This window comes from Magallana gigas, chromosome 2, assembly GCF_963853765.1.
Source record: "Magallana gigas chromosome 2, xbMagGiga1.1, whole genome shotgun sequence".
Lineage (NCBI taxonomy): Eukaryota > Metazoa > Mollusca > Bivalvia > Ostreida > Ostreidae > Magallana > Magallana gigas.
This window is the reverse complement of record NC_088854.1, coordinates 60520305-60548077: the sequence shown is the minus strand read 5'-3', so window position 1 is coordinate 60548077 and position 27773 is coordinate 60520305. Positions and strand designations below refer to the sequence as shown.

General features: G+C 32.1%; 3 protein-coding genes across 8 annotated transcripts in view; 1 reads left to right on the top strand and 2 right to left on the bottom strand.

Moving 5' to 3' along the window:
- LOC105330065 (FIGNL1-interacting regulator of recombination and mitosis) overlaps nucleotides 1–27773 on the top strand; it is an 82938-nt gene that overhangs the window by 36006 nt on the left and 19159 nt on the right. For all 5 annotated transcript variants that reach the window (XM_066077602.1, XM_066077601.1, XM_066077599.1 and 2 more), the window contains 4 exons: nucleotides 16390–16476; nucleotides 20103–20178; nucleotides 20542–20626; nucleotides 21188–21323. In XM_066077602.1, coding sequence (XP_065933674.1) covers nucleotides 16390–16476; nucleotides 20103–20178; nucleotides 20542–20626; nucleotides 21188–21323 — 384 coding nt within the window. The remainder of the gene's footprint in view (nucleotides 1–16389; nucleotides 16477–20102; nucleotides 20179–20541; nucleotides 20627–21187; nucleotides 21324–27773) is intronic.
- Nucleotides 6760–14641, bottom strand: LOC105330055 (uncharacterized). The gene is made up of 5 exons (XM_011431620.4): nucleotides 14270–14641; nucleotides 13840–13971; nucleotides 10681–10861; nucleotides 9243–9364; nucleotides 6760–8790 (listed from the first exon to the last, which is right to left on the bottom strand). The coding sequence occupies exons 2-5, from the start codon at nucleotides 13945–13947 to the stop codon at nucleotides 8563–8565; spliced, it is 639 nt and encodes a 212-aa protein (XP_011429922.3). The 5' UTR covers nucleotides 13948–13971; nucleotides 14270–14641; the 3' UTR covers nucleotides 6760–8562.
- Nucleotides 23146–27586, bottom strand: LOC105330056 (uncharacterized). Of its 2 annotated transcripts, none has more exons than XM_034447568.2 (2): nucleotides 27434–27586; nucleotides 23146–25981 (listed from the first exon to the last, which is right to left on the bottom strand). In XM_034447568.2, exons 1-2 carry the CDS (start codon nucleotides 27454–27456, stop codon nucleotides 23956–23958), a joined length of 2049 nt encoding a protein of 682 aa, XP_034303459.2. In that variant the 5' UTR covers nucleotides 27457–27586; the 3' UTR covers nucleotides 23146–23955. The 2 variants fall into 2 exon arrangements, with proteins under 2 accessions (XP_034303459.2, XP_065933677.1); XM_066077605.1 differs by lacking the exon at nucleotides 27434–27586 and adding an exon at nucleotides 26568–27421.

The following is a 27773-nucleotide window of genomic DNA, read 5'->3' as shown; positions in this document are numbered from 1 at the left end:
GTTTGCGACTTTAAATAGGTTTTGTAAGGTAGTAAGACCATTTTTTATTAAAATAATAGGGTCAAGAGATAAAAGGTAAGTAAAATACCTCTCTCAAACAAAAAAACGAAGAAAATATATGAACAATAATTTTCAGCGAGATCAAGTTTGTCTGTACATGTTTTTATGTCCATGGTGTAACGAAACAAAATATTGGTGTGTAAGAGTTGCTATTCTTAGTAATTTGAAAGATAATTGATGCCTCCTTATTCCCATCGTATAGCTATAAACAATGATAGAAGACAAAATAGCTGAAGATGAAATTTACTCAATTTTTTTAATGATAAGTAAGTAGAAATAATTGTGTAACTTTTTATATTGTCTTTGGGCTAACAGGAAATACTTAGGAAAAAGAAATATTTAGACACTCTGGAAAACAGACAAACTATTGCTATGTGTTGTTGTAGCAGATAATATGCTCTTTTACTCTGAGGGAGCAGTAATTATTTAGCAGAGACAAGTTAATTCATAAATATGTCCTTTGTGTAACAGTCCTTGGTGTAACAAGAACAAAAAGTTACACCATAGACTATCACTGTTATCCCAGAGACTATAATTTACATACTTTATTTTTTTGGGAAAGATATGATGAAATTATTCAATAAATATATCACAATGTATCACATTTGTTAGTTTATGCTTACATATAATGTTGAAGCATCTGTTTGCTGTAGATCTAGATTATTTCTCAATCATGCAATATTTTGTTACTCCAAAGACACATACAATTAACACCAAGGACATATGACCTAAAATATTCATTTTAAAAAAATTCAGCATTGTCAAATCAAATCAAATTTATCAATTCAAGTATAATTAATATTGAATTTGATATTGGACTTACAGCTTAAGCCAAATTTTCCCTAAAAAATATTATTTGACTTGAAACAAAATGTGTTACCAAGGACTTTTAATGTTACACAAAAGAGTATTTCAATTCCCATGCATGTATTTCTGATAGAAAAATTAATAAAACAAGTATTGTATAAATACATTTTATGACAGATTATGCAATGTAGTATAATAAAATACTAAAATTATTCATCAACTAGATAAAATGGTGTCCATGGTGTAACATGTTGTGTCTTTTGTATAACAAACTTAAATTTTACGCCTGAACTTGTAGAGAATAACAGTAACATGTATAATATATCCGCTGAAAAGTGCATTTGGTAATTTTGAATTCATTTAAAATACATTCAAGCTTTCAAAACAAATTGAAATATTAAAACTTTGATTCTTATAACAGACAATGTCCATGGTGTAGCATAAGTGTCCTTGGTGAAACATACTGGAACTAAATTGTGTAAATAATTTGACTTTAGGGGCACTATTATGCACATTGGTAATGATTACTGTTAAATATATGCATTCATAAGTTATAGCTATGAAAACATTCAGTTGTCTCTATTTTGAAATCTGATATTTTTGTGTTTAAATAAAGGTTGTCCTTGGTATAACATTTGGACTAACAATAATTGTCCTTAGTGTAACATCCCTTCTTTTGTTTTTATTTTCAAAGATTTTTCAAGAAATATTGAGGTTTTTTCACTTAAGATTATTTTTCATGTCACTTACAAGTGTCTCCCAAAAAAAAATCAGACATTAAATGGAGAAGAAGTTTTCAGTGTGCAATACAATGTCATGAGATAGATGCATATTTCTCATTCACAAACCAAATATGAAAAATTAAGGAAAATACATTATCAAATTCTTGTTTTATGATTAAGTTCAAGAAAAACTTCAAAAAATTTAACTTTAACACCAAACCAAATGCATGAACAATAAGATTTAATGAAATTTATGAATATTTCTTATGCGTTACACCAAAGACTGTTTCCTTTTCATGTGGTTGTAAATATCATATTTTTATAGATTTTCATTTGATGTACTGTTGGCATATTTTAGCAAACAAACATCATGATATGCCCGATACAAACTATGATAAATTCAATCTGGTTGTAAGTACTTTGTTTTTAAACAAGTGGTACTTGAAAAAATCCACCTTTTTTGAGAATGACCCATTTGAGTGTGCCCAAAATGTTATTTTTGGTCTAAAGTAGGAAATATTGATAGCTATAACAGAAAATGTAGGCCAGAAACGTGATTGCAAGTTGTACCCTAGATCCAGATTACGTCCGCGTGTATTTATAGTTTCATCATTTTTTAAAATCACAAACGGAAGAAAATCGATATGTTTATATTGATGAGTATTTTTTGCATTCTGTTAATTTTTGCTAGTTTTATAAATCTATGAAATGCAACAGGTAATTATTCACAACAACAAAAAATAGACATCAGGGTTCAAAGTAGAATTTTTCTGATGGTATCCATGCATTTTACAAAGATATTGCAATTTTGGCCATGTTGGATATGATGGGATAAAACAAGATCAAATTAGAAAAAAAAAATATTGCATCAGTGGCTCAAACCCTTTTACCTTTATATAGTAGGTCTCTGTGGAACCAATAAGCCAAGCAGTTTTTTGACAAACATATCGTAAAATTGATACTACAACACTTATTAAATTTGTCTTTATAAAAGGCAGTTTTAAAGTATGAATAAAAAGAATTCCGAATAATTTAGAGTTATCGAACATTGCTAAGGATTGGGGATCGTTAAACAGTGAATCTTGCTTATACCGCTTAGAAAAGTAATCAACTTCTCCACATACCAGTATGTAATTGGGGTGTTTTATGTGAGGTGACAAGTGTCCTTTTATTTTTTCTGATTTAATAAACTGTCTTCATAAATGATGTTAATAAATGTACAGTAATTTCTTTTTAAAATATTTTAAACGAATATTCAGGATAAAAATTTAGTGCCATATATAATGATGCCGAGCAAAGCATTCTAAAAAGATGTATTTACTGCCAGAAAAAGATATTCTGGTGAACTATAGATCATATCTACAAATCGATTATTATATAACACTTAGATATTATATACCTATTGACTGGCTATGAGGACGATAGCAAGTTTATTGTCCCCTCGACAACAACTATTTACCTTGGCTTCGCCTTGCAAAATAGTTGCTGTCTTGGGGGACAATAAAATTGCTAACGTCCGAATAGGTATTTTATTATACCGAAGAAAACTTCGGCTATGCAGAATTTCTTGATGATAAACAAATTAGAGTTATCGGACTTTAAATTTAATGTAGCGATCGGATAATGTCAGAGGTGTTCTGAGTTTAAAACTGAGGGAAATAAAATGCCGCTGGTGAAAAGTTTTGATGACTATTCACCATGGGTAGATAGCATGGAAACTAAATCACAGTTAGATAAAATAGCATTTTTATCTGTAGTTATTTTCATAGAAAATATCAACAGAGGTATAATAATTACATATATCTTTTAGATATTTTAATTACATCCAAGTATATTAGGTATATCTCCCTGTTGTCACGTACAGTGTAGTTCTATTGTATGAGATATGCACATCTTTATTCCCCCACAGACGAAGTTTAGAGGGGTATATTGGATCACCCTGTCCAATTTTGTCCCTCTTTTAGAATTTTTTACTACTGCATGGAACAGTCTGAAAATTTGTACAAAAGTTAAACACCATCTGAAGATGTGCACCTGCAAATTTTATAAAGATCAAACAAGATTTAATGATTTTATGACAATTTTCATTTTCCTATATATTATACACTGATGTTGAAAAGTAAGGGAGGTAATCCATACAGATTTTATTGATTAACTAATATAGTAAAAACTCTTTAATATATTTATATAGATATACAGCAAAACTCGGTTATAACGAAGTCACTGGGACCTAAGAAATTACTTTGTTATATATACGTAATTCGTTATAACCGTATAAGAAATTCATTAAATTTACATAGCTGGGGATCCAAGATGATTTTGCTATATCCGTGAATTCGCTATATCCATGTTCGTACTAAACGAGTTTTACTGTATCCAGGCGGAGGTTTTTTGTCTTTATTTCTTAACTAAATTTATGTTTTATAAGTTTTCTTTCAACTGACAATGCAAAGTTTTTGTTTGTCAATGATAAATTCATAGGAGCAAATATGAACATCAAAGACAAGAGTGGCTGAATTAATTTGTCCCAAGGGTGCCATTATCTGAGCCATGGTTTAGATGGAGCATGTGTTTAGGGGAAATTAATAATCATTCTGTAAAAAGGGCAGTGGTTTTTGGGTTATTTTAATACTGTTTCATATAAACCAAAAATTTATCATTATAAGGAAATATAAAATATCATTATTTATAAAGATTTTTACTATTTTTAAAAACTGTTTTAATTTATTAGTCAAGTTTATTGATGTAGTGACCCTATAAGGCATTAATGTAAATGAAATTCAAAATTATTGATATGATTTTAGTGTTTTGGCAACTTTTAAAAATTGTTTGTAATATTAAATTCTCCTTTTATTAATAATCTGTAAAATGGGCAGTGGTTTGTGGGTTATTTTAATACTGTTTCATATAAACCAAAAATTTATCATTATAAGGAAATATAAAATATCATTATTTATAAAGATTTTTACTATTTTAAAAACTGTTTTAATTTATTAGTCAAGTTTATTGATGTAGTGACCATATAAGGCATTAATGTAAATGAAATTCAAAATTATTGATATGATTTTAGTGTTTTGGCAACTTTTAAAAATTGTTTGTAATATTAAAGTCTCCTTTTATTCATATTTTTACATAGTATGCTAATTATGATAATGTTTTGGGAGTTTATCCAAGTTTAACAAGCTCATTAAAGAAAATCATAGTCCTATGGGATCAATTTTCTTGCATGGAGTTTCATTTTTGATACAATTATACCCCCGCAAACAAAGTTTAGGGGGGTATATTGGTTTCACCCTGTCCGTCTGTCTGTAGATGCAACTTTGTCCCCCCTATAGAATTTTTTTATTACTGCATGGAACAGTCTGAAAATGTGTACATATGTTGAACACCATCTGAAGATGTGCACCTGCAATTTTTTAAGATCAGACAAGATTTAATGATTTTATGACAGTTTTCATTTTTCTTATTCTATATAGTGTACACTGATGCTGAAAAGTAAGGGAGGTCATCCTTACAGATTTTATTAATTAATTAATAGTATTAAAACACTCTAAAATATATTTATATTAATACATCCAGATGGAGGTTTATTGTCATTTCTTAACTGAATTTATAATGCCCCCCTTCGAAGAAGGGAGGGCAATATTGCTTTGCTGCTGTCGGTTGGTCCACCAACAGTTTCCGTTCATTTTCTTCGCAGAGGATGAACATATTGAAATGAAATTTGGTATACAGGTTTATCATAATAATATCTAGGCCAAGTTCGATATTGGGTATGATCGAGCAATTTTCGACAGAGTTATGGCCCTTGGACCAAGGAAAATTCTAGTTTTTTGCAGTTTCTACTCATTTTCTACGCAGAGGATGAACATATTGAAATGAAATTTGCTATACAGGTTTATCATGATAATATCTAGGTCAAGTTTGATTTTGGGTTCGATCGAGCAATTTTCGACAGAGTTATGGCCCTTGGACTTACAAAAATTTCAGTTATTTGAAGTTTACGTTCATTTTCTTTGTGGATGTTTCCAAGGGAGGGGGGCATAAGTGTTTCAAAAACATCTCTTGTTTTTTATATAAGTATTCTATCAACTGACAATGCAAAATTTTGTCATCAAAGACAAGTGTGACTGAATTCATTTGTCCCAAGGGGGCCATTATCTGAGCCATGGTTTAGATGGAGCATGTGTTTAAGGCAAATTGATAATGGTGGTTTTGGGTTATTTTTAAACTGTTTTATGTAAACCAAAAATTTCTATCATTATAAGGAAATAAATAATATCATTATTAATAAAGAATTTAACTATGTTTAGAAGTTGTTTAAATTTATTAGTCAACTAAATTGATGAAGTGACCCTATAGGGCATTAATTTAAATGAAATTCAAAACTACTGATATGATTGAAGTGTTTTGGCAATCTTTTTTACATATTTTTACATAGTATGGTAAAATGGTAATGTTTTGGGAGTTTAATAAATTTAACAAGCTCATCAAAGAAAATCATAGTCCTATGGGATCAATTTTCTGATATGGAGTTCCATTGTACCATAGAAGAAAGGGAGGAAAATTTTAAAACAACTAATTGCATCTGTCAAGACTCTTATCAGAAAAATATTCAAAGTTTTATCAACAGAAGAGCATTTGCCTGGCTGCCGGTATTTTCATTTACTGCAAAGGGAGGGGTTATTGTCATTTTGTTGGTTTTTCTTTAAAACAATTAAATAAAAGAAAAATATATCAGATACATAATTTTGTATATGTATACATATGTATTTACAGTGAAGTTCTGACAATTTTGATTTTTTTTCTTTGTTCACTGAATTTTTTTTTTACAATTCTAGAATTTATTGTAATTGTGTGTTGCAATCCTTTATTATTCAATTTTATTATTTGTCCCATTTGAAATTAGCCTTGCTGGGTTATAAGTCCCATTAGGACAGTTCTAGTTGTACATGTATCAGTAAATATTTAACAACGATATTGTTTAATGAATTAATATTGCTGATTGATTTCAACTTTGACACATATTTTATTTTACTGGTACAAAAATTCGCAAAATTAACATGTAAAAATTTAAAGCATTAAGTTTGCATGCCTTTAAATTCGTAAAAATTTAAGCAGATAACGTATTACCTTGTTATATGGTGTAGACAATGAAAAATGCAGATGCTACCAGTGTTTTAGACTTTATTATCTCCCTTGGCACTACAACTAAAGCTTTCAAGATAAAGCTCTTTATCACAATATGTGTGGGGAAAACAAAAAACCTTGACACAAAGGTCATGTAGGTTTACAAGAACAGTTCAAATACCCACTGTTACACAAAATATTTACACGAAAAAAATCTATTACACAAATAATACAAGTAATTTTGATTTTCTTTTGTAAAAATATAATTACATCATAATAAACACATAATAAACAAGATAACTCTATATAAAAAGGACTCAAAAGTATCGATGAAATAGTGGTATTTGGACACAATTTACACTCAGCTGTAAACTGTACAGTTCTATTGAATTTGTTGAATTTATTTTCTATATTGTACAATGTAAATTGACTGCTTTCATAAACCTAGAAGAATACTACTACTTTAAGTAAGTGATATACTATTGATGTTCTGCTTTCACACACAATGGACCTGTAGAATGGTGATTACAGTTTGTTTTATCTATATAATTATTCACAACTTGAAATGATGCAATACTTAAATCTTGTATGGTTAACAAATTCAGTAAGTATCAGGTTTGATAACTATCAAAAGAGTAGCAAAATCAATCTTATTTTGGCCAGAAATTGGCTAGAAGCGGGTAATTGTTGTAACATCAGGCATTAATTTAAGTGGAATTCATTTTACTATAGACACCACTACATAAACTTTATAATTACGTACAATGACAATAATTAATAAAACTGATTTACATAAGAATACAATATAAATTTGATTATGAATGGCAAGTAGGTTAGTAAAGTACTGTATGTCATGTAAGTGTATTGACTAGAAGGGATAATCTCATCACGTACTGTAATCATATTACATTCAGCTGTGTATTCTTTTTAGCGTTTTTGTCGGAAAGCTTCTTCCGCTTATTCAAGTACATAGCTAAATGCCATGCATATATATGTAATGGGCACATTAAGAAATTTTAATCCACACTAAATTTTTGAAAAAATCATTTTCTGCCAAATACTGCACATGCTAAATATAATATGTATACAGTTTGTTAACACAGTCTCTCCAATAACTCCATTCCAGGGGCCGGCTCTTCCAATGTCAGCTCACTTTTAATTGTTCATTACTTCAAAGAGCACAGAGCCCTAAAATTCTAAGATCTGCTGTAAACTGAGATCAGTGGAAAGTTTAGTACAATTTACATATTGACACGATCAATGTTCAAAGATAGTGAAGGTTCTAGTTCAAAGTTCAGATGTTTAGGTTGAAGTTCAGTGCTCAGACATCTGGTTCAAGTTTTGTTCAGACATTGTTTAGGTTTAAGTTCTTTGTTCAGACATTGTTTAGGTTCAACTTCTATGTTCATCTGTAAGGCTCAAGTTTAGTGTTCAAATATTGTCAGGTTCAAGTTCAATGTTCAGACATTGATAAGGTTCAAGTTCAATGTTCAGACATTGATAAGGTTCAAGTTCAATGTTCAGACATTGATAAGGTTCAAGGTTCAGCCATTTGTTACTCTAGTTCAGTATTGGAACATTGTTCACAGATTGAGATCACATTGAAGGATTGATGTTCATAATAGCCAAACAGGTTCTGATAATGTTACCTGGGAGCTATATGGTATCGTGTTATAGGATATTTAAATAAACACTTTGTTTACAATTCCTTTTTACAAAATACATTGAATAATTATCTACTTATTTAAACTTTAAAAATCTATAAATTTAGTATTGAAATAACAAGGTAATTCTATTATAACTACTGGTACATGTAAAAGAGTTTGATCCAGGTTGGGAGATTTTATACAGTGGTCACTTTCATCCAGTCGACTGTCTGTAGTTTGAACAAGTACGAGGTGTCCGACCGTCGCGACAGATTGTTGGGGGCCAGGTAGTTCCCCTGGGTGTCAAACACTAGGGAGTTTCCCGTCCACGACACAATGGCAAAATGTCCATCCTCACTGTTTCCTTTGGTTCGGAATGAAAAAAATGTGTCGTCGTTGTTGTCTCCCTTAGATTGCTTGTATGGCTGAAGTCAAGACACATTTGTTGTTTAGTAACGAAGTTAAGATAAATTCTGCTTCTGTGTTTTAATAATACGTGTATTAGTGAAAATCAATTTTGGTGGATTTATCAAAAAACACTATTTTAAGGATGAATGTATAAATTCATTGACTAGGATCTTTTCAATACAATTTGTTATTAAAAATTGTACTTCAATGAACTTTAGATTTTGTGGATCAAGTTAACAACAAAACCCATGAAAATTGATATTCAATGAATATTGGTGAAACCACACAATATTTAGTTACTATAATAATTTCTCTTTTATATTAAATCAACAAAGATCAACATGTTCACTGTAATGATTCAATTTTTTTTTCTTTTTTTTTTCTTTTCCAACAACAGAAAAAAGATGTACAAAACTTCTATGTAGTCCTTCTTGTGAAATACTATAATATTTTGTATTTTGATACCTACCCTAGTTTTAAGCTCTGTGCCATCCATGTAAAGGATTTTCTGGTTGAATTTGTCCCCCCAGCCAATGATCTGGTAGCAAGACTCCCGTCTCTGTGTGAAGTTATGGATGACCGTCAGCAGAGCTGTAACAACAATGAAATTATCTTTAAAAGGACTATATATGGTTTGAGCCTAAAATGGCCCCCTAAAATGAACATTGTCATTTTACTGTAATTCTTTGTTTTATTTGTACAAATATACATTTGAAGTTTTTTCATAATTTTCATTTTGATTTTAGAGCCCACAATTTAAAAATATGACATCATAAAGTTTACCTTTTCCCGCCATTTTCTCATTTTTAGCATAAAACGGTTTAGTTTGAGGCAGTTTTTCTTTAAGGAAACATTGAGAGACTACTTGAACAAACAAAATATTTTCACCAAAGATGTATCTTTCCAATACTTATAAGTGACAAAAAGTTCATTCTTGTTCAAAGAGTCGCTCTATATTTCCCATTCGAAAAATGATAAGAAAAATGTCAATTTTTTGTTGATTTTGATTGAATTATAAAAATAGCGTCACTTCTGACGTCATATACTGCCAGTGAGTGCATATAAATCAAATAAATTGGTGAAAAACATATTTTAAGTCAACTCGTTTATAAGATAACACAACAAGTATATGTACCTGAATCATTTTAAAAATAGCGAATTTTGGGGGCCAAATTTGACTAATATCATATATAGTTCTTTAATAACAAGCAAACTAAATCTCTTGTACACAAGATTTTAATATGACTATAAAAAAAAGTCTCTGATAAACTCTTACTTTAGAGGATAATATAGATTAGGTTGGTATGTCAACTCTGTCTCTTGACAGACATAGAGTCTTATTTAATTGAGCTATAAATAGTTGTTCATGTATCGAGAACACATGCACAGTACATATATTCAATTTTACAAGACATGGTTAGTGATTCTATGTTAGGGAACTGATACTGTAAAAAAACTTTTATTCGTATGCAAGAAATTTCCGAAAGATTCACGAGAGCCTTTTCATTGCGAATATTTCTTCCTGCGAACTTGTCTTTGCCGTAATGTTGTTATATCAAAACGAGTGTGGATAAATTGTAGTCGCAAAAAATTGTCGTTGCGAACCAGTTAATCTCTGGTAAATCGCAAAATAAAGCTGTCATGAATAATAGTTGGTTTACAGTATGGAGGGGAATATGTTAGTCAGGATGGCTCAGTTTTCAGTGATTTAAGGGTATTCCTTACCCATGAGTTCACCTCCCCAACAAATTATAAAATGCAAGTTTTTATTTCATGTTAACATTTCAACAGAACTCATGACATTTAATCCCAATGGCCATTTAAAAAACCGACAATCCCGAAAATAATTGGCTCTTGCAAATTAAACCGGGAATTCCCTACCATTTGTACAGGGGTTAAACACTCACTGCGTTGGTCTCTGCATTGTCCATTGGCCTTGACCTCCCCAGAGCCGTCCACCAACAGGAAGTGTCCACGCGTGCCGTTGATGTGGTACTGGAGCTGTAGTACATAGTCTTGTGTGTGGATGTCCGGCTTGTCCTGGGATGTCACACGTAAAAGGTCGCTCTTTGTCTTAACCTCAGTGACCTGTCAATCAATAATAGATGAACTTAGCACTATATGCATGTGTTTGACGGAAATGTCTTCATATAAGGCATACGAGGGTCAATCAAAAAATACGAAGACAATGTGGCTGTCTATCATATATTTTTCATTAAAGTCATACTTAACAGATTAATCTGTGCACCTACACTTATGTTATTGATATGCGAAGTTTTAGTCCATTTGGTGAAACGGTATTTTTGTTACCCCTTTTTAAAAACAACATGTTTAGTCACCACGGCGCACGGTAACGTTCAAAACATCACGTCAAGATTAAACACGCACAATTTATAGATATATCCCATCTTTATATCACGCTTAGTCTCTTGTACCTTTCTCCTTACAATTTAAAATGGCACTGAACCACTTAACATCTTATTTGCACACATTTGTTCAAGAATCAGAAGTTAGTTCTTCAAAGTTTTCATTTTCTAACCATGTATCTATTAGTTTACAGTAAGGATAACCCTGAACGTCGGTTGACGTTACTTTTTTTTTACCAAATATTTACAGATATTCTACTCTCTTTCGGACTGTTTTATAATCAAAATACAATTTCCACCACCCCCACAAAATTCATTACAGTTAAACACAAACTTGCAAATAATAGCTGACTTATTTTTTGCACCATTGAGCATTTTCATAGCTTGTATCGGCTTTTTCCTGAGTTAAATCCATTTTGATTGTACTTCTCGTTGCGCCGTGACGTCCGTCGACGTCGATGTTTTTAGTCAATTCTAAAGAGGACTATCTGTCTTTAGTTACTAATATCTGTTCGACAAAACAATATATCCCGTCATTATTTGGAACATAGAATACCATGACAATACTTAATTTGAGGTTTCAATATTTTTTTATTTTAAGCCCAATCTATAGAGATATTACTTTCAACATTATATGGTTTATTGTTGACATAAAACAAATTTTGACCGTGCGCCGTGACCTCATTTTTGCAGGATTAGATTCTAAATAATTCTTAGAAATTAAGGAATTTATTAAAAAAAATTTCTTGCAAATTGTTTGAAACTATTGCTAAATTATGTCTACCAAATTTAGTAATGATATGACGATAAGTAACATAGCTATGACAAAAGTCTTCGTATTTTTTGATTGACCCTCGTATATGGACAGTTACGATATCATGAATTATAACAGAGTTTGAATTTTGTAGAGACGGTTAAATTTCCCAAGTTTTTCTTGACAAGAAATAAGATTGACTGGTCTTTAATTGGTGTGGTTAGGAAGTTGGTGAAGTTGTGGGAGAGAGATACTGGAGGGAGGGAGTAATTAGAAAACTTGGAGCATTATGATTGTGTTTTATATTAGTTCACACAGATATGCACTAACAGCATTGTTTACGAACATGACTGAATTTGAAGATTCTTGCAATAATTCTTTTTTTCTAGTTTAATTTTTTTTAGTTAATGAAACAATAGGTGTTCCTTTTAGAGGAATGATTGGCTATTATCAGTATAATGTATGTAAATGATTTGACTAAACAGGATAATTTCTCTGAATTTGTTAAGTTTAGGTGACCTCCAAAATAACAGTTAACAAGAAAACTTTACTATTCCGTGAAGTGCATATATTTCAGAGAGAAATTCTACACATGTTAAAAAAATATCCCCTTGTAACTGTATGAAGTGAATGGACGAAATTAATGGTCCTTAATTAACACATATTCAGAGGAAGCTTCCAGTTCACATTAAAGAAAGTAGTGCAAAGGAGTATATAGGATATAGGATTGAAAGCGGGTCACAAAAAATCAGACTGAACTATTACGGTAATAGTAAGTTGGAGCCATGTTTAATTGATTTCTTATACATGCACCAGTATGCCATGTCAATAGTACCAGTATGTTATGTCAATAGTACCAGTATGTTATCAATAGTACCAGTATAAATGCACCGGATTGGTGGTGCTTTGTCATTTCTTTCAGAGCTTTCAGTTATAAATATACCATGGAAATGTTATGTAATTCCTGCAGTGTCTTACATCTCATGATAACAGACCATCCAATAAACACACATTACAGAGAATGCTCTCCTTTATGGAGTAACAGTAGGTTTGGGCCATATAATATATACTAGTACTGTTACAGTACCATAACGTGAGGTTTTCCAGTTTTTTTTTGTTCATTGATAGAGACTGAAATCAAAACATACTGAGTTTCTGTTAACTGAAACACAGAATGTTCATTCATTATCAGCAAATGTTTTCTACATTTAAAGTATAAACAGATGTTCATTGTCATGTACAGGCGAATTTAAAGCATATGAATCAGTCACTGTCATGTTGGCACTAAATTACAACTCATTTGAATTCAAACCATGTTCCTTAGACCTATGGTTAAGGTTTTATCTTACAGAAGAATGAAAATTAATAAGTGAGTGTTTTCCCCTGCAAATTAAATCTAAAATTTCAGCTATTGAATTTATGTACAAATACATCAAGTTTTTAAATTTTTTATGACTTCAAATATAGAATATGAATGTTTCAATAAAAAGTTTTAGAGTTCCCTAGCCGTCTCCTTAATTTAACTTGAGCACAAACTGTGCCCTGTGTAGGTATTGACTTTGAGTGTAGATATTTGATCAATGTATATAGTTTGTTTTTGATTAGATATATTGCAGATTAAAAGGGGGACTGAATGTTATCAGATCGGCCCCTCTGTTTGGGGTCAGATTGGGTCGGGCACCTGCTGATACTCAAACAATGGCAGAAGTGAACATGTTACAATGTAGGAAACCTGTCTCCTCGGTTGTAAACAACCCTAACAAACCCCCCCCCCCCCCCCCCCCCCCCCTTCAATAAATAGAAAAGTTCACAGCTACAAGCTCTCCAGTTGTTTTTATTTTATTTTTTTATCGGACATTTGTTAATGTTTTGCCAAACTTTTATGATTGTACCTGAGATTTTAATAACAATTTCATTTAGTCTGCACCTGAATAAAGTCTACATACCCCAATATCCTTGATTTTGAATTTCTCATTGTGGCTGCAGACAAAATCAAAGGGTTGAGAGATAGCTGTAGGAATGTTGCTGATTTTCCGGGCCTGGTAAATCTCCATGTTGTCGTAGGTATATATAACAGTCTGAAATCACAAAATTTATTAAGAAGTTCATTCAGGCCATATTCATATTGCATGTAGTTACTTGTTACCATGCGGTCGTAGGTGAACTCCCGGGTCAAAGAACTCACTACTTGAATGACTTGTAGAAGACGTGTCAAACGGCTAATTAACTTATGCACAGCCAGTCAGCCATGTAGTCCCACAAACTATGATTTGATATGCCTCATGAGACATGCTTGCTCTATGAACTAGTGTATGACTTATTTCATGAAGATAAAAATTACCCCCAGTACTATTGTAAGATCAAAAGCATGCTTACCTTTCCTAACAAAGTCCCAACGCATTCAGTTGTTTGCCAATACACATCTGGTCGATAGCAGGCAATGTATATATATATATATATATATACCGGTATAAAGTCACTTCCACCCTTATGGGACTACTGGAGAACTTGACACTTTGTGTTCATTTAAAAGCTCGATTCCCAGAGTTTCCTAATGCTCCACGACCCAGCTATTTTCTGTAAACGTTAGATCCTTTTAAACGTCACAAGGGAATTTCCAAATCTTAGCTGTTTGTAAAGATAATTGGGTCATATGCATGAGCTATCGAGCCATGCGTTTTTAACAATAATATATGTATGCAGGTCACTGAAAACGTTTGCAGAAAATCCTTTATTGATTTTTGTTCTTCATGCATTGAAGGCCTGGATTTCTCTGCATTTTGTGTATTTATAAAGAACAATCCCCTCCCAAAATAAAAAAAAACCTTGTCGTGGGAGTGGATATCCCAAATCAAGGTTTTCAGCTATCTTATTGGATAGCATGAGATTGAGTAGGCTTGGTTAAATATCTACGGTTAGATTATGCACAAATGAAATAATTTACTGTCATAGGTAATTTTCAAATTGATATACTGGTACACTTATACCTTAGCCTCAATTAAGTTAATAATCAGGTCATCATTTAATTTTTTTTAATTCACTATGGTAGTATTAAATTACATTCTAAAATCATCTCAATCTACATCATCATCATCATCATCATCATCAGAATTGTTCTAGGTCAGCATGGCACTTGCTGTAACCATTAGCATCATTCCTTGCATCCTAAAAAAAATAATAAACAGATACTGCCCGTGAAATTGCATCCAATATTTATAGGTAGGATGATATTAACTTTTAGAGATGAAATAAGAGGAATACATCAATTCAAAACCGTGGGCTAGTGTTAAGGTGCATTATTTTCTTTTTTTTTATCTAACACGGTCAGTGGTTTTACAGCAACAGGCTGACTGACTCCAACTACTCTCTAGTGCTGGTGTGAATGTGGTCAAAGTTGGATTATTTAGGATTATTTGTGGAATATTGGGAAAATCATAATTATGCATTTTTTTTTAAAGATCATTTTACTTTGGTTTCTGGTCTTTTATAAAAATTTTGGTATCGGTATTTCTGTTTTACAATACAATTGTATGTTAACATACCATTATGTAGCTTTTAACAGTATTTTGTTATTTTAAAATGCAGTGAATTAATTTCTTTGACATTTTATGTGGGTATGAATTAAGGTAGTAACATTGCAGAAAAGATACATGATGTGTTATATAAAAAATTGCAATGACTGCGAATTAAACTGTACATGATTCAGCTTTGTCAGCTTTATTAAGCTATATAAACATGATAATTATGAGCATGATCATTTTTTATCAGGAAACAGAAATGTTCTAAGCTGATGTTAATATTATCAATATGCACATCCAAATACTTTAGAATGTCTTTCCATATTGGGGTAATATCAGTTTTGAAAAGTAACATTTTTAGATGTCAGAGAGAAATTTTAAAGTACATACTGTAGATTGGCAAATAATCACGATGGTTTGATTTTCACTATGTGCATGATTTAATATTTTCCTGCAAAATTAAACCCATCGTGAATATACTATCATTAGTTATCAAAAGTTTCAATGCTTATATTCTGATCAATTGATTTTTAAGCTGCATGAAATCAAAACCATCGCGATTGGTACTTTAATAAAATTGTGAAATTTTAACACCGTGGAATTAAAACGACTTACAGTATTTAGAATTAGTAATAAGGTGCATTAACTGCTTAAAAGTATATAAAATGGAGAACTGTACGTGTTGCAATATTTTTTTTATTATCTATAATATTATTTGTAAGTTCAACAAACGCCAGCATCACATCATCTGTTTTGATGTTCTCTTGCTTTCATCATAATATGTACTTTATTTACCAGCATTACATCATCATCTGTCCTTTTTTCTAGGTCATTGATGAATTGTTCCATCTTCATCGCCTCACTATAACTGCCAGTGTTACATCATCTGTTCTGTTTATCTAGGTCATTGATGAATTGTTCCATCTTCATCGCCTCACTGTAACTGCCAGTATTACATCATCTGTTCTGTTTATCTAGGTCAGTGGTGAGCTATATCAGGAACTGCTGAGTTGTTTGTCTGTGCCGTTGTCCAACCTCTTCAAGAAAACCCACTCATTACAAGTGGTGAGTACCATTACAAGTGGTAAGCACTCTGATAAAGAGTGCCATAAAAAATTGTGTAGTGCAAAATAGGCTCAAACAAAAATAGACTTTTAACGAAACAGAGGAAATTCGGATTAAATTTTGCATATTTTGTTTTCCGCTCATTTTGTTTTGGTAGTACTCTAATATTGAGAGTTAAGATTTTATATTTTAGTATATATAATTTTGCATATTTTCTGTTAGTTTTAACCTCACTTATTCATTAAAATATTCTTATGACACGACTTTCACGAATATTGAAAAATGCTTAAAAACGATAAAAGACACCAAATCTCAAAATTTTGATCATTGACCTCATATAAATTTTATGCCAACAGAATAAGGTCAATATAAGTATTTCAATACTATAAATGTTTTCGTATTATCATCATTCAATTTTTTGTAAAATCGGATCAATAATGGGTAGGGATTTGAAAACTGGTAGAGGAAATTCGGACTAGGTTATTTTTAAAAAATGTTGCTGAAATCTTCATGCATTGTATCTATTTAGTGCCACTACCATTCATAAACTGTATTTTATTTTTTAAAGTGTTTTATAATTTGTAATATTTTAACAAATAAGAAAATATCAATCGTAGTGTAAAATTTTACGGAATTTTTCTTGATTTTTCAAAAAATATTCAATGGCCATTAACTCAAAAAGTAGGTAATTGACCTACTTTTCTGAAAGTGAGAAACAACACTACAATCAAAGGTCTATAACATACAATAGATGGTTTTTCATTATCATCAGTGGATTTTTTTTTTCATTCTGAGTAAACGTCATCCTTAAGATAAAATATTTCGGGTGAAAGCCTCTGTTCCTCACTTCCTGGTATGAAGCACCTGTAGATGGGGATTTTTACCTGGGGGCTACCTATGTGTACCTGAGGAGTTTATTTTCAGAATAAAATTTGAAAAATGATGTCAATCAATCAATAGTACTGGTTATTATTCAGCTTATAAAAATCTGAAGGCTTTAATTTTGTTGTGCACAATATCCTGGATGTATAATAGTCAGGGAGTAAGTGTTTTATTTTAAGTGACATGTCCCTATGGAAAATTTAAACAATGTTTAATTCTTTTTCCTTATAATTTTTGCTGCAAATACATGGATTTTTAAAATAGAATCCATCCTTAAAACTTGAGAGTTCATTAAGCATACTTATTAAATATTCATTGGGTTGTTATTAATGATATATAAGATATCCCAATTTTACAGGAAATGAAAGCTTGTTATAAAGTAGTTGCTGACTGGGAGTTTCATTTATTTTTACATATGAAATAAGCATTTTGTAAAATCCAGGTCACTTGCTTGTCAGAAACACAGACAATTACATATAACCCACTTTTGAATGATTATGTAAAGTTCTAGGAAAAAAATTACAGTCTATTGGTTTTTTATGTCAAATGACAAGCTGAGCACTAGAGTAATACATCGTTGATATGTTCATAACTAGGAATCTTGTATTATTTCACTGTCTCTTTTGAGTTAAATAGAGATTTCCATATCTGCTTTTTTTAAATGGAGAAAAAGTTTATATGCCATCAATATCAAATATCATAAACTTATCATGATCAGATGGAGAATTTTGAAAAGACTGTATAACTTTTCTTCCTTGCTCTTTGTTAAAAAGGAAGTCATCCAGTTTAATACCTGTAGATATATATCTATGTACCTATAATATTACACAAAGTTAAGAGTTCTATAAACCTCATAATAAAATTTTAATAAAAGAGCATTCGTAGTAAGTTTGTGTGTAAATCACTGTATGTAATAGTGTAAAAATGTGTATAACTTTTGTGAAAAATATTCATTTTATGAAACATAACTTCAGGCTTCACAGGATTTGATCATGTGACCAACTAAGTTCATATCCCAATGAACTTTTTCACCTGTGTCTGATTCTTAAGGTGAAATAACTCATCATCACAAAATGGCTGACCTCTGATCGAAACAATATTTCAGGATTTTATCGATGGCAATCCGTAACTTACTACATAGCCAAGTGAAAAAAGTGTCGGGATTGTGATCTGTACATCTGGAGTTCGAATCTAGCTTTGGCTTTTGAATTGAATTTTTTTTAAATATTCCTTTTTATCCCCAAACTGCAATTTTTTCACTTATTTGACAGATGTACAGTTTATTTATCATTATAACTTTCATAATCAAACAATTATATGTTTATTTGACAGGGCTCAAATTAGACTTTTTGACAAAGTCGCCAAATGGCAACCTACTTTGAATTTAATTCGCCAATTTCAAATTCAGGTCGCCAGTAGTAAAACTTTGTGTAGCATTAAAATATCTCCATATTTTCTCTTATTGAGTATACTGTAGAAAATATTAAAAGGAATGTATTGTTGAAAAGGTTTTTGATATTCATTGCACATTTCATGTCTGGCAAAAAAGAAATAATTTCAATCCAATCAAAAATGACACATCATACTCATTATTATAATATTTTCTGGCACTAGAAGTTTTCTTTTACATTGATTCTTAGAAGACAGGTCTACTAAATCTCCAAAATTGATTGTTCTGAGTGGATACGTAAAAGGAATATCTCATACAAAGTTCTTTCACATTGGTGTAACAAAATAAGTTTCCCTTCGCGTTATGTTAAAGTATCTTGTTATGTTAAAGTGTCACAAACATTACTAAACATATTTGTCTCATGCAGTTTTGCATATAAAACTTCCATTAGACGAAGTTCCTCTTTGTATATATTAATATAGGACTGAAACATGCCATGTTGTTTAAATAGTACACCATTTTGTTTATTTCGAAAGATTTTTTAACTTGATGTAAAATTTTTGAAAGTAAACTGGGCGGATATTTTTGGTCGCCAAATGGCGACTGGCTTTTAATTTAAGTGGCAAAACTTGTATTTAAGCTTCAGACGTGACCTATTTAGTGGCAACTTCGAGCCCTGTTTGAGTGTCGTTTTCCAGGTGTGTTATTCCACCTTCGTTATATTTTCCAGGTGTGTTATTCCACCTTCGTTATATTTTCCAGGTGTGTTATTCCACCTTCGTTATATTTTTCCGGATTTTACTGTTTGTTTTCATTGCCAAGTTGTGTTCACATGCAAATATTTACATTCTACTGTGTTTTTCCATTAAATTCTGTGATCTTTAAATGCCTCTAAATGCAACAAGTTCAAAGGTCAAATCGACAAGTTTTATTATGACGTCACAAACGTTGAACGTAAACTGCAACGTCACAAGCGAAAATCAAAGTTCACACTTGTGGCTGTTACTGTGGCTCTTCCATTAATATGAACTTACCCTTAGGATAAGATAGGAATTTTAAGGTATGAATCACATTTGCATACAAGGCAAGAAGTTAAAAAAAATGTAAATATAAGCATTAAATCATGATTTTTTGAAGTATACACTCTCATAACTGCAGCGGTGTGTGCATACAAATTTTCATAACGCGCTAACGCGCGTTACTCAATTTGTATGCACACACCGCTGCAGTTATGAGAGTGTATACTTCAAAAAATCATGATTCAATGCTATAGTCTTTACAGCCTTATTGTTTTGTGGTAAGTTTAATTAGTGATTGTGTTTATCTTTAATGATTTTCCTGATTGTGTTTACAGGCCTTTCTGCGACTTCTGGACAACTTGAGAGTGAGTGACCCAGTCACAGAACAGGAAGTACAGGAGATCACTCAGGGTAACCCCCGCCTCTATAATTAGTAACAAGTTTGAAGCACCAGTTGATAAGCTTATCATTGTTATCATAGTATGTTATTGAAGTCTGAGGTTATGGGAAATCCCCTTGACTGACGACTAGTTATAGCCCTAAGATTCAATTGACTACATACTGGATATTCTGTACAAATTGTTCTCCAAATAATGACTGAAAGAATTGAACATTTTTTATTCGTTCAGTTTAATTTTGAAATTTGTATTCTGATGGAGGACAAAGGTTCTATTATTTGCATTTAAATGCTTTCATTTTTAATGAACTTGATATCTAGAAGAATTTGTCTGTATGCCTTTTATCAATAGACATTGAATGGAAGTATTATTTCAGTTTGCAGGGGTCTTTTTGATGTTTGTCAAATCGTGACCTCACTTGATATGAAGTTGATGGTTACCCTATGGAAAGCTATATCCAAGTAAAGTATTTATTCCAACATTAACAATTAGTCCAAATGGAAATCGGAAACAAATGCAAATAAAGTATTGCAACATTGACAATATCATCCAGAAATAAATCACAAATGTAAGCATGCCAAGTAAATACAGAAAATTGATGATAAATCCTTGAAAAAGCCTGGAGTATCTCAGAATAAAGTAATTCTATGTTTATTATAGAATTATTGATGAATTGGCCATGTTACAGTAGGAAAATAAAAGTACTGTAAAAATATATTTTACAAAAATGCCACAATATCAGGAAGTTATGTAAACATTGATTGAAAGAAGATAAGAGCTTCATTTGTAGGCATGATAGAAAAAACTACCATTAAACTTCGATATCTCGAACACCGATATCTCAAATACAATGGATATTTCAAAGTGATTTTAAGTCCCAACCACCAATTTTTAAAGTATTTTACCCTAGATATCTCGAATATTCCGATATCTCGAAGTTTTTCAACAGCCCCATCTAGTTCAAGATGACGAAGTTTGACTAATTACTTAACCTAGTAGATAAATGTACTCTTTGTTTGTAGGCATGCAGTCGGAAATAAGGCCCACATTGGTCAGCATCTGGAGGTGGGGGACATGGTAAACCACCTCTGTGGAGAAATCCACACTGGATTTGTGTATCTCCTCCAGTTGCTTCCTCGTCTTGATCTGGAGGGACGGGTGAGTGACCATTACATTGATTATTTGGTGGTTCTGTACATAGAGAATCATACATCCTCTCTTCTATATCACACCTGGGTGAGTGACCATGACATTGATATCTTGGTGGTTCTATACATAGAGAATCATACATCCTCTTTTCTATATTACACCTGGGTGAGTGACCATGACATTGATTATTTGGTGGTTCTATACATAGAGAATCGTACATCCTCTATTCAATATCACACCTGGGTGAGTGACCATAACATTGATATCTAGGTGGTTCTATACATAGAGAATCGTATATCCTCTATTCAATATCACACCCTGTACAGTAAAACTCATTTAGTACGAACACAGATATAGCGAATTCTCAGATATAGCGAAGTTTTTTTGAGTCCCTGTTAAAATTCTTAACAAAACTTTGCAAAATTTTACAGTTATAACGAATTCGGATACAACGAATTTACGGATATAGCGAACAGATATTGAGTCCCGAAGCGGTGAATAATAACAAAATTTAACACTTTTATAACAAATTTCTTTACAATTTAAAAAGTTTGCACAACCATTTAACATAAAAGTTTGAATGATTTCATTTTCATATAAATTTTTTAAATCACAAACAATTATTTAAGGTATCTAAGGAATGTTTTTTTTAGTTTTTAACCGGGTTTTCCAACGGAAAAATCCGGTTATTAAAATGGTGAAAAGGGCGGGCGGGCGGCTGCCAAAAGGGTACCCTCATTGAACGGATAACTCCCCCTTTTCAAGATAGGAAGTTGTTCTTTTGCAGATCAATTGTACATATATCAGAGGTGTGCATATTGCTAGGATTTTGATTTCCGATAATTTATGGAAAAAAAATACCAGCTTTTGAACTTAGTCATTTTTTGGCAAAATATTGCATATAGGGTACCCTCATTGTACAGATAACTCCTCCTACAGTTCTCAAGATAGGAAGTTGTTCTTTTGCAGATCAATTGTACATATATCAGAGGTGTGCCTACTGCTAGGATTTTGATTTCTGATAATTTATGAAAAAAATACTAGCTTTTGAACTTAGTCATTTTTTGGCAAAATGTTGCATATAAAGTACTCCATTTCACTGGATACGGGTTGACATGGATTATGGATACAGTTCACATAAAAGAAAACCCGGTTTGCTGTCACATTGACAGCTTTTCACTTGTTAATCCTCAATTAGCAAAAATTATAGTCTGGTGAAAGTAAACATGTATACAGTGAATTCGCTATTGTAATAACTACGAATTCGTTATACGGATATAACGAATTACGGATATAACGAAGTAAATCCATTGGTCCCTAGGAAATTGCTATAACCAAGTTTTACTGTATAAGACACCAATATCAGTCAAAGGACAGAAACTATTATATATATTACATCCTGTCTTTAATATCACACCTGGGTGAGTGACCATGACATCGATTTCTTGGTGGTTCTATACATAGAGAATCGTGTATCCTCCATTCAATATCACACCCTGTATCAGACACCAATATCAGTCAAAGGACAGAAACTATTATATATATTATACAGTTAAACACGGTTATAGCGAACACACTTATAATGAATTACCGCTTACAGCGAAGTGAATTTCATTCCCCAAGACTCTTTAACGTACTGAAAACTTGACGGATATATCGAATTACGCTTATAACGAAGTAAAATTGCCCGTCCCTGGGACTTCATTATAACCGTGTTTTACTGTATGCTTAATAATGAAATACAGAACACAACAAATCAACATACTACTACCTAGTGTGTCATTAAAACAAGCAGAAAATTGAAATTGGTAACATACAGATTACAGACTGATTAGATTTGAACATATTTTATTACGTAAATATATTACATAAATGGATTAGGCAGCAGGCAATACCTTCTCCATACAGATTCAGTTAACATCAGTATTGCAAAGAATACAAAAATGGTGCTTTGTCAGTGTCTAGTCAATTTTGTTACATGAAATGTTTCTCATGTTGAAAACAAGATAAAGTATTGATATACATGATTTTTATAATAATGTTGACATATACTATAACAATTTATTACATACGTAGTAATAAATACGTGGCTTTTGCACATGCGATACAGCTGACATTATAATACCGGTATACAGCCTCCAGGGCTGATATAGATCCGTATCACAATCTTTGCGGAACTCTGATTTTTCCCCATTAGATTTTGTAGAAATTTAAGGTAGTGATTTATACTTTACAATACAACGTCTGACATAATCCACTTGTTATTACGTCTTAAATTGAATTGAGACACAGACCATGAATGTCTTCGATATGTTGTCAAAAGTGTGTAATAAATATATTAATACACACTCATTTCATTATTCCATCCCGTGTAGTTGTACATGTATTTGTTATAATATTGATAATACACAAATGTTTAAAGTGAAGGATAACATTTGAAACTAAAGTTTGATAAACCAAAAGGTGGGGGGGGGGGTTCAATGAGTATATACACTACTATAGCTTTTAACATTATTTGCAGAGAATGACTGTAACAAAAGGAGGATATATCATTGTTATCTGCATAGAAATCTACACATTTATATCAACTGTTTTTATGGTTTTTATATTGAAACTGATATTCCAAAATGACTGATTTTTTTTAGTAGTGTGAGGTTGTTCCTCCTATATCATGTATTCTCCTGTGTGTAGCAGATTGTATTTTCTGGTATGGATACTGTGAGAGTGACTGTTGGTATGAGTATAGAGCAGCCTGGAGGTTCCCTGTGATCTGTTGACAGATCCCCAGGATCTCCCAGGAGATTTCTCTGTGATGTACAGGTACATACAGTCCCTGATCATGGTGGACTAGGGCCTGTAGCTCATCTAGAGCTGTTTGTGATAATGTTGTATCAATGTGTCTGTAACACAAGAACTCTAGGAAATGTAACATTACAAACACTGGGATATGTAATGCAAGCAGCCTGTTCTGTAGAGCAGACTGTTGTTCTGGTATTAGATCACTGATATAACAGATTTCATTGTAAAGTTTGATATCCCATGCTACAGCCTGTCTGATCTTTGTAGACCAGGACTGTCCCCCTACAGCCTCAGTATACCTCTCTCTGTCTACATGTTCCCTATACATCAGATATGGCTGTGCTAACTTGACCTTTGTCATCTCTAGAACAGATAAAGCTTCCCTGTATCTGAGTGTCTTGTAATAATGCATGGCAATGTACAACATGTCAGATACACACACAAACTTTGCTGCTAATTTCAACATGTGACAGGACATTTTGTCTGCAATATACATCTGTTTGTTGACACCTGTGTTAGTGTACATGTTGTGTAATTGAAATGCAGTACACTGAAATAAGGAGGCTGTAAATCTTTGTAATGTAACAAGTTGATAGTGTGTCAGGGGTGAATCTACTAATTCCTCTATTGCGTGTATGACTTTGGGAAGAACAAATAGATCTACTGGATGAGCAGCTGCTTTAGAGGACTCCCTGACAAGTTCTACATCATAATCAACTTCACACCTCATCATACTTTCATCTGTACACATAGAAAGTCTAGAATTGCATAGAACATCAATGATATAGGACCTGATAGAGGAACTGTGTAACAGACAGGCCAGACCTTTCTTGTACAATTCATGTAACTGTAGGAACAATTTGTTTTGTGCTGAGCCATGGACCTTTGTCAGAAACAGGTTGTTTTGTGGGATAAAAAAGTTTGGACAAACTCCCTCATACACCCATCTAAGGAGGAGTTTAAAGCAGACCCAGAAACCGGCCAGCAGATTTTGTGGACACCATTGAGGTAGTGTGTTTTGTTGAATCGCCCAAAAAACTGTTGTCTTCATGTGATAGGAACACAACAGTTTATTGGTTTCCTCTGACTGTTGATTCATTACTTCTTTTAAGAAAAGTTTTAACAGTCCATAAGTCAAAAACTGGCAGTGGTTCATTGACGAAACAAGTTTATATTCTGCCTTAGAAAAAGAAATTCTCCATTCTTCATGTTCATGGGGTCCTAATGGGTGTCCTATTGCTACAAAGTGACAGCCATTTCTGACAATGTTATTGACAATTTCAGGATCAGGCCATGAGTGACATCTGTCTATCCATGAGGAGGCAGACAGAGGCCAAAAGTCACTAACAAAACAGTAGGCATGGTCATATTCTAGTCCTGCTCTAACACCACTACCACAGGGTCCATGTACAGTAGAATTAGGTTCTACTACTGAACAAGTTAGCTGTCTGTATGTAGAACTAGATATATAGACTCTGTCATTCATTCTGACACATGCTGATCGGACATATCTGTTTGTTGTTGGTGTCAGTAACTGAAGTAGAGTGAATCCTGGTGGACTCTCAGAACTGTCAGAGAGAATCAGTGTTGTATTGGCGGTGTTGTAATACTCAGACTGAGACATGTCCATGATCACTCGGTGGTTGTTTCGCCAGTACATAACGTCCAGATCTGATCCCTTCAGTCTGAAACCTTCTCTCTTACTTCCACTTACCATCGTAATGATCCCATCATTAGGCATCATTCGTCTGTCCAACATCTCCCTGATGTCCTGTGTCTCCCTCCTGATAGCTACCTGTTGTGAGGTCCCCATTATATTACACAGTCCCACAAACACTGACTCCGACATATGCTCAAGTCCCTCACATCTGTTATTAATATATAAATATTTTTATAAATACTTTAAAACTACTCTCATTTTACACAAAATTTCAAGGGTTTTTTTAAATTAAAAAAAGTTTATTTTTCCATAGAGAGGTATGCTTTTATCCAATATATATATATATACTGTATATTATTTTGATAATACCATTTAAGATTTTAGATTACATTTTGTTGAACTAATGAAATAATATACAATTACTAATTCAGTTTAAAAAAACCTCTACTATAAACACTTTTTTAAGATGTTATATTTTAAATTTGTTGTGGGATGATAATTGGGAATAGATAGATTATTCCAGAGAAAAATTAGATAAAACAAGATCCATTTATGATAATCATCTTTTTCTGGCTTTAATCAGAACCTTAATTGTTTCATTTGTCGGCAACTCAAAGAATAAAACTCGATTTTTTCTGGAATCTCTTTGCTTTGTTTGATATGTACATGACAGCAATAATGCAATATTTATTACATGTATCTTTGGTAAAACTTGCTAAAACCATCAATGTTAAGGGGGATTGCCATGTATATTAACCACAGTAATTTCAAAGTAAGGTATTGACATCAATTACCGTATATGATTAATTAATTTTGTGTTGGTTGATACATGCTGCCAATGATACCAAACAGCTTAAAAAATAGAAAATTACTATTTATGAAATAGAAAACATTGGATATTCACTTGTTAATAAAATCATAGTAACTAGAAAAGTGCTCGTTAGTCAGATTAAGGTGCATGTTTCTACAATAGAGCAAAGGTCAGAGAAATAAAACAACCCATTGAGAGACATGAATGTCAAGTGACATCAGAGGGAACTTTCATTTATCCAATGAAACGACATCTTTTCTTTGAGTGATCTTTTTGTGATAATGGGATTGGTTGATAAAAGTTTCATGCAAACACTATAGTTTGTTCTCACTGAACAAAACTCTCAATGGGTGGTTCTCGGATCTCTCTGACTTTTAAAGACTTATTTTACAAAACCTTTCAAAAGTTAATTTGTGCTTTTGTAGAGACCTATATTTAAATCATATTGGGTTTTTTTCTGATTGACTTTTGAGTGGTTTTGTTAAATAAGTCTTTAAATCAACAAGTATACTAAATAGTCAATATTAAAGCCAAATTAGAAGTAAACATTGTTCTTAGCATCCTTTCAACCAGATAAATCATAAAAGTTCCATAATACATGGTACCCCTTTTCTCCAAGAATTTTATTCGGCGTAGACTTTAACATACCGGGTAACCTGAATTTAAATACAAGTTTACTGAAGTTTCTCTTGAGGGAGCTGAACTTATAGGCCATTAGCACCCTATAGAAGTTGAAATCGATACTAGTTTTAAAAACATATCAGTGATGAAAGAAAATTGTTGGTTTTTATATCCTGCATCATTTGTATCTAAAGTTGAAACCAAATTAGATGATTGAATTTTACTTACATTTTTGGTGAAGAGGACTCCATTTTGTTATCTAGACTTGTGGAAATTACAAAGCTATTTTTAGATGTCAAAATTTTCTGAGTAATGTACTTTCATTTTGTTTTGAATGTTTAGTTTATTGATCTGATCTGTTACATGTTTTCTTCTTGTGTAAATAAATAAAAAATGAGTAGACATTTGTAACATAAATGTTATGTTGTATTTTTTTTGTACGTTCTGCTGACCATTGATTATTTTATTTTTACTTTTAAAGCCAGCATTTTTTTTTATTTTTAGGTTTACACACAACAAAATAATAAAGTTCCGTAGGAGGAGGAAATTAAAAAAAAAATCGCTTTTA

Bases quoted from the DNA above. Each gene is read 5' to 3' on its own strand.
- LOC105330055 (XM_011431620.4), bottom strand. From the start codon at position 13,947: ATGGAGATTTACCAGGCCCGGAAAATCAGCAACATTCCTACAGCTATC. The intron at 10,862-13,839 runs GTATGTAGACTT...ATTGATTGACAG, and splicing joins TCAAAATCAAGGATATTGGG to GTCACTGAGGTTAAGACAAA. The intron at 9,365-10,680 runs GTGAGTGTTTAA...TTGTTGTTACAG, and splicing joins ACAATGCAGAGACCAACGCA to CTCTGCTGACGGTCATCCAT.
- LOC105330056 (XM_034447568.2), bottom strand. From the start codon at position 27,456: ATGGAGTCCTCTTCACCAAAAAT. The intron at 25,982-27,433 runs GTAAGTAAAATT...TATTAATAACAG, and splicing joins GAGTCCTCTTCACCAAAAAT to ATGTGAGGGACTTGAGCATA.